This window comes from Bactrocera latifrons, unplaced genomic scaffold, assembly GCF_001853355.1.
Source record: "Bactrocera latifrons isolate USDA-ARS-PBARC rearing strain unplaced genomic scaffold, ASM185335v1 scaffold_27, whole genome shotgun sequence".
NCBI lineage: Eukaryota > Metazoa > Arthropoda > Insecta > Diptera > Tephritidae > Bactrocera > Bactrocera latifrons.
The window spans coordinates 1,081,635-1,089,652 of record NW_017536296.1 but is presented as its reverse complement, the minus strand read 5'-3'; the positions used below and the strand labels follow the sequence as shown (position 1 = coordinate 1,089,652).

The window sequence follows — 8,018 nt, the reverse complement described above, 5'->3', positions numbered from 1 at the left end:
AGCAATAACATGTGTCTCCGTGAATTAGCAAAGCAGAAGTGGAATAAAGATTATCACAATAAAAATGTGTTTCGTATTTTAATGCTTGCATCCCGTTAAGTGTACCGTTATTGTACCCCGTCATTTAGATGTGATTTAAAACAGTTATGCAGCTGAACACATTGTTTATATTAGCACTCCTATTATTTTGTGGACAACTGTATGTTTGTAAATTTATATTAAGCAGAGCAATAACCGACAACTCGTTGACTGAGTGACTGCTTCTGGATGACTCAACGCTGAATTCCGTGGTTGCGTTCACTGAAATACTGTTTGTGGAAATTACGTTGGCCCAATGGCACTCAGACTTTTCTGCTTGCTCTATGTCTCATTGCTCTGCTTCAATGAGTTAATGCAATTTCCGATCTCCATTTTTGATAGCCTTCACATACATATGTATGTTTGTACATGTGTCATTGTATTGTGAAATGAAGTGCAAAATATGTCTGAGAAATGCAAAAAATGAATATATTGTACGGACTATTAATAACAATGCTTATAATACTTGATAATACATTTTTGAGCTTAGCAACACGAGTTTGCTGGTTATTATTGTCGAATATATTTTTATTTTATAAACTGAACTGTGTATTACAAGTTTACAAAAATTTTGTAACCCCCGATAACTTATAAAAGTTATATACATTCATATACATATATAATATATAAACGATCAGCATGACGAACTCCATGTATCTGTCTATATATCGGCGAGCTAGTTCCTCAGTTTTTGAGCTAGCGATCCTTTGCACCCCAAGATATTGCTTATATGTCAGATAGCCGGTCATCGGACTACTACCACCTAGCATATACATAGCTTCCATACAAACTGTTCGATCAAATCGCTTTCTTGCATGTAAAACTCCTTTATTTGACAAATTACCGTTATGAAATTTTGCGTAAATTATTATCCAAAACGGACTACTATAGCATATATAAACGTGCCGATCAAAAGTTCTGGTAGGGATAACCGATTTATTTGTGCAGCGTATTATATGTAGCTTCGATGGAACCGAAATTAACGTTTTTTCCTTGTTTTCATATACCGTTACTTTTTTTTTAATATTTAACACTTTGTTATAACTGTAATGATTTCTAATTTTCAATTACAATTAGATTTATTTCCGCTTTATTATTGACTGTTAAGTATTCAATGACATTGCGCCACTCCCCCCTTGCTGTTCGCCGATAGTACTGTATTGTCCTTTATTTGGTTTTACAATTTCGCCATTCCAATTCGATTCGTATCAGTTTTTCCACTGCGCACCCATAACATTACATTATTTTACGCTTACGAGCAACAACATTTACAACTACAATCACAACGACAACTAAATACTACACACAATACAGTATTTATACAAGTACGCTATAGTGTACATACAATGCAACTTGGCTGCACTATTCGTTCATTCGTTTACTCGTTAGCCGGTAAAATAGTTGGCTGTTTCGCCGGTTCGCTAAGCAGTGCTGTCTGAACAGAGCAAGTTGGTTTGGGTGGTTCCCTTGTGAAAACTGTTAACAAAGCTGTTAACTAGCAAAAGTTGCATACATTAGTATACACATTTTTGTCTGCTGCATTCTATATACATATGTATATGTATTTGTATTTGCGTTTTATCTTCCATGTTGTGGAATTTTTTCGTTTTTAGTTTCTCCACAACTCGTTGCTTTTGCTTCGGTTTTTTTTTTCATTACTGCATTATGGCGTTGTATTTGTGGTTGGTTGCATGGTTGGAAGTGGTCGCACCACCAACGAACCATGTGAGTCATCCAATGCCATAGCCAACGCCATCTGGGTATAAGTGTGCCACCAGTGTGGCGTCACGTCACCTCGCCAGCATTGCAGTGTTGGCTGCGATGCCACAATTTTTCTTGTGGTAGCCTCATTTTTACTAGTTGCTTGTTTTTGTGCGCTTTGCAACACCCTAACCACCTATTCAACTGACAGCCAGTTAGTTGCTATGCGCGCACACAAGCATACAAGCTTTTGTCCAGTAAAATTTTCTCCTTTGCCCGCCCTCTACTCCCATCCATACATATATACCAAACATACACGCTTTTTTTTAGCTACTCGACTTGTAATTTGTTCTGCTTTGCATTTGTTGTTGTTTGCATAGTGTTCTGTATGTGTGCATGGTTATTTTCGTATTTTCTATTTTTATTTGTATCACTGCAGCTGTAAATAACAAATCAACGCATACTGAAATAAAATAACGCCATGGCCCTAATGGCCCTAATAGGAGCTAAGCCATTGGAGTGCTTCATGCAGTGAGGTGCTGTGTGCCAACTGAGCACAAAAGTTGGAGTTTCTCTCTCACTCACTTTGACTGCCGCCGCATAATGTGTTCGGTCATATTTTATTTTTTATTTTTTGATCCTTGTATGATATTTTCTTAATTTTATTATATATATTTTTTTTTCAATAAAAATCACTAATTTTATTACGCAATGTAAATATATCCCATCATAATATAGCGGATTTTATGTTAAAAGAAAGCGCTCTGAAAGTAAACAGAGAAACACAAAACCCACGTTTTTTCTACATTTAAGCTTAACAGTTGTAAATAATTTTCTTTAAAAGAGCAGTTGGAAAAAATTTTTAGCACTATGTGCTCAATATGACCCATTGTAATCAACGTTGGGTTAAGTTGAGATAAACTCCTTTAATACTACTTGTATCGGCGCTTTTCTTAGCAGCTATAGCAAATAGTAACCGAAACTTAAGTGTGAAGTAAACAAAGGAAAAAATGTAGTGTTGATTCACTTAAAAGGTTTTTGCATACAGTAAATTTGGAAAATAGGTATACTATATTTCTTTGTTTTCTAAATATTCAATTAAGGTAAATTTTTTCGCTACACGCATTTCCTTTTTGCTTTTAATCATTACGTAGTTTTCCCTCCATTAATGTTATTTGCATTGTATAGTAGGGGTATGGACATATATTCGTTTGTGGTTTGTGCCCAATTTGGGCAATTATGCGTAGCTGTGTCAACACAAATAAATTAAACGTTGTAGCAATTCGGTAAATGTTTTACTGTTTATTTTTCTGGCCTTGCGATCCATTCAAATCGCAATAGAATGGCTGCCCAAATATTGTATTGGTAAATATGAGACAACACGCCCCTTGGAGACTGCGTACACTGTGAGAAATTGTGCAAAGGGGGATATTGAGATATATTTTTATCGTGGATTTTTGTGTTTTTTTTTAGTATTTTATTATGCATTTTGTGGATTTTTAAGATATGTTATAATAGTGAATTTTTTCAAAATAAATTTTTTATGTACATATGTTTTTAAGATGTTGTATTTTTGATTTTTTTAAATTTATTTTTTTAATTTTAAAAATTATTTTTTAACTTTTGTTTTATTTATTCGTGAAAAATAACAAAACAAATTTCAAATACTCATACTTTTGACAGCGATATGCATATGTATGATAATTATCGATTTAACTGTTTAATTCCGATTAGCAATAAACTTCACATTTGCCCTAATACGATTGCACAAGCCCGCTTTCATCAATCAAAATGCAGTCATAAAGTTATTAAATAACTTACGCTGATATCTGATTAAGACTGATTTAGTATTTCACTTAAAACTAAATGGCAAGTGTTAGCAAGCAAACAAATCAATCACATCGCGTGTATACATATAGTACTCGTATATTGTGAAGGAAGTCGTTTCGAATACCGCTAGCTATCGGCTTCATGAATTTGCATTTATAACACTATATCTATTTTGACATTGTAATATAAACTAATATTTCTTCACCTTTAATATTTATAGAAAAGTTCCGTTTTGTACTCAAAAGCCAATCAGTCATATTCGCATGTGGCATATGTCATTTTATATTGTCATTATTGCTGCTAATTGATCAACACTATACTTTGTTACGTCACATACATTGATGGTAAACATAAACAAGATTAGAAATCTATTAAATTAATAAAAATTTTGATACGTACACAGAAGTGACGACAATTTTGTCTTTTACTCCATAATCGTGAACAAAACAGAAGGTGCCAAGTGAGCTCCTTCTTCTACGCAAAAGTAGGGGTCATCACAAACACCCTACCCTTGAGGTGGGATACCTTCAGCAAACGGGGAAAAGTGGTATCGGCGTTGAAACATTATACGAATTCCCGGCTCTCAGCCGTATGCGAAAGCACATATTACGCGGCTTCTAATAATCCCACTGATGCAGAGACATTGGGCAGTTGGGTTGGCAAAGAATCAGATTTTTGCACGGAGTTGCTAGATAAGGCTTAAATTGGTTACCACCCGGGCGAACAATGTGTCTAAGTTGTCTTTTCACCCAACCAAACCAACCAAGCAACCGTTGAAAATTCGTTTTTGTATTGAAGCTATTATTTGTGAAGGGTATTATAGCTTAAGCTATTCTTTTTTTTTTGGTTTAAGTCTGACGTCGTTGAGTCGTATATTTTTACTGCTCTACACATTTTCTAACTATGTTTTATGACACACTCGCCCACTTGACTACAAACTAAATAACTCAACTACGCAGTTATTTAAAACCGTTGTTTTCTTAAATATTAATCTACATACATACATATACATAAAATGTACTTATCAGCTACGTCAGTTCCGCTACTTAGATTACATACAGTTGATAACGCTGGTGCATATTATCATTATCATGCGCTATCAGGTGTCACCAATATTAAAGTTTCCATTTAACATTCGTGGAAATGTATTTGGCTAAGCAAATATGCTAAGTCCTAGCAGTCTGGTATTTTTCTTTTATTTTTCATTTTCGTAAAAAAGTTTAAGTTCGTTTACATTGACATTGAAATTGCCATTTAACTTTATTTCACTACCAACTCACAGAGTTGTTAAATTTTCCTCATAAGGTTTTTTTTTATCACACATTTACGCCAGCAATGCTTTGAAATGAAACTTTTTCAGCATTTGTTTAAACTGCAATTTGCGTTAATATCATCACATCCACAAGCTTGCGTTCGCTTCTTCTTCATTCTGTCTGCTTCATTGTTGTGTACTGTTATTTTTAATTGTGGCAACTTTTTGCAAAGCATTGCAAAACTTTTAATTATGTTAAAATGCTTGTTGCCGCTGCATTGCTTGGTTGCCGTCTCTGTTGTGGTTCAACACAACAACAACACACATATTTCAGGATCGGATCCAACAATCCACTCCACCTAACTACCCGGGCGTAATTGTTTTTTTTTTTCATTAATGAAATTTTCACTTAAAATGAATTTTTACTGGCGCTGCGTGAAACTGTATGTGTGCGTAATTGTTTAAAATAATCAAAGGTCAACTGGACTTGGGGCGTCGGCATGATTACACCCTTATCGCAGCAGCATTAAGCCTTTTTCATGTAAATGAAGCTGCTGCGTTGAAAGGATACATAAAAGTGAAAGTATTGTTTATGCTACCATAATTAAGGTCACCAAGCTAATAATTTTCCATTGCATTTTGCTTGTGTATTTTTTACATGTTGATTTTTCGTGCTATCAGATCAACAACGGCTTCAATGTCGCCTTTTTCACAGCTACCTAGCGCTTTCGTACGCAAATCTGTTTCGTTTGCTAGCTTACGTTCTATTAATTTGGACGCTCCCGGCCGATCAAGCTTCTACTGCTGCTGCGCCCCCAACGCTTATCAAGTCTATTAAAAGAAAAGAGAAATAAATTAACCAACAGCGTAACACTTGTAATCTGCTCTTGACGTCCCGTGATTATGCAATCGTGTTCACATGCCGCGAAATTGCCGTGTAGCCGTAAAGTCATTTGCTATGTGATGAAAGTGTGTGTGTTTGTGTGACATTAAAATGATTGCTGATAAGCTTGCAAGCTTGCTTGCCGACCAGTTAGCGTGTACTCTGCCCTAAATTCATTTCTTGTAGGCCACGGTATTCCAGCGGTGAGTGTTGTCAAATATTGCTCTCCTCGTGTATGGTTTGTGAAATACATTTTGTTTGAAATACATTTTGTTCGAAAAATGTAAACGAAGAAGAGTTGATAATGGCTTATATATTATGTGTGAAATTGTTCTAGGTGTTGGAGCTTTTAATTGAAAGATTAAAAATTGTTACACTCTTGCGTCTATTAGCAACATAGAATTCATTTTATAAATTAGTATATGAAATATTGTTAAAAAAATCAGAAATATTGGAATATTTTTCTAAACTGTTTTGCTTTACAACTTCCAAGCTATTAAAAAACAACTTTCCAGCTATTATAAACCACAAAGCAAATATAATTCTGCACCCAAAAAATCTCCTTCCCGTCATTTCACCTCATTTCGTAAATGAAATTCTATTTTGGCTCAACTTTGCAAATTACAAACAATTTTAGGCTAATAAAAGCTCGATTGCTTTGAAGTTACACGAATTTCGGTCTCGCCATACCGGTTAAATAATTGCTAACGGGGTACGGCACGCACGTCAGCGCATTCTTTGACATTGTACTAATGATCCTTATGCACTTCAAGGCCAAGCGCACAACTAATGTTCTTGCGCCGCTTTATATTCTAGCGTAAATACATATGTAGGCATGCCTGGCGGGTGGCGTATTTACTTTGGCCTTATGAACTCTTTACCCAGCGGCTACTGACGCATAAAATTCGCCGACTTTGCTTACGGTTGTCATCGCCCTCGGTGCTTGCCAACACAGCGCAAATGCCGCGTATTCACTGCGGCGTAATTTGTTTCATTGCATCGGGGATTTGTGCGCTTTTAATTATGAATTTCTAATTAGTTGTATTTAAATTAATATCGTCGCTACTACGTGTATGTATGTATGTATGTGTATAGATGTTTATGCATTTCGAGCGCGCCGCATAAATTTGTCGATTCTGTGGTTATTTGCGGAATTCAGGCAACTTCGCTTCGTCACTACCAGTCACTTTTGTTAAAACGTTAAATCCCTTTATTCTACAACTTAATTGAGAAGCTGAAGAACAAAGTTAACGGTTGTATAATTAGTAGATTTCGTATACATTCTTCAAAGCAAAATATTTTAATTTTAAGTTACGCATACTTATTATTTTACTAATTAATTTGTGTACTTTTCTAATTAACTTGTAGATAGTCACACTGTGAGCGGCGCATTCAGTTTTAGAAACCCTGCGTTGTAATCTCTCTTGGCGGTTTGATAAGAAAAACCCAGCTTCAGTTATTTTCTTTAAGCTCTTGTTAAGCAAACAAAAAAACAACACATCAAAATGTCAACAGTCGACAAAGAGGAATTGGTTCAAAAGGCAAAATTGGCCGAACAATCTGAAAGGTTGGTAACTCTAATCAAATTCATAGCAAATTTTTTAACACTTTAATTTAATTAATAAATATTTGCTTTATTTCCAGATACGATGACATGGCCCAGGCTATGAAATCAGTCACAGAAACAGGTGTTGAACTGTCAAATGAAGAAAGAAATTTACTCTCCGTTGCATACAAAAATGTTGTTGGTGCCCGCCGGTATGTCATTTTTGCCTAACTGTTGTGTATCGATAAGATAGAGTTACAAAATTGTTTATGTGTGGTTATGTATGTGGATTTATAGATATATAGCAAGTGACTTCAAATAATTTATAAAGGAAAGAGTGGCATTAGCCATGCCTAAATTTAGTTGATTTGAACACATTTTATATTTAAAAAAATCCATACTTCACTTACTAATACCTTTGTGGTTATATGTGTGCATGAATATATCGTTTTCCAAAGTTCTGATATGAGCAATTTATGTGCGTCATATTTCAGTTGTACAACAATTTTTCTATTTCCGGAGTTATATGGATTTCCTTGAGTAAATAACGGCCTCTTATCAATATTTTTTCTTCATATAAAAATTAAATGTTTTATTCAAAATTTGTATTATTCCAATAATGTATATTTTACACTGATTTTGTGAATTTTTGAAGGGAAATTTTCAAAACTTGGCTTTACAACGACAGCAGGATCTTATAGTATTATAAAAAGTAAAAGAAAAAAAAA

The 8,018-nt window shown here is 34.6% G+C and overlaps 1 protein-coding gene across 6 annotated transcripts in view; it reads left to right on the top strand.

Moving 5' to 3' along the window:
* Nucleotides 1-8,018, top strand: part of LOC108969915 (14-3-3 protein zeta) — a 49,597-nt gene that overhangs the window by 31,396 nt on the left and 10,183 nt on the right. For all 6 annotated transcript variants that reach the window (XM_018934928.1, XM_018934923.1, XM_018934924.1 and 3 more), the window contains exons 2-3: nt 7,113-7,311; nt 7,389-7,502. In XM_018934928.1, coding sequence (XP_018790473.1) covers nt 7,250-7,311; nt 7,389-7,502 — 176 coding nt within the window. In that variant the 5' untranslated portion in view covers nt 7,113-7,249. The remainder of the gene's footprint in view (nt 1-7,112; nt 7,312-7,388; nt 7,503-8,018) is intronic.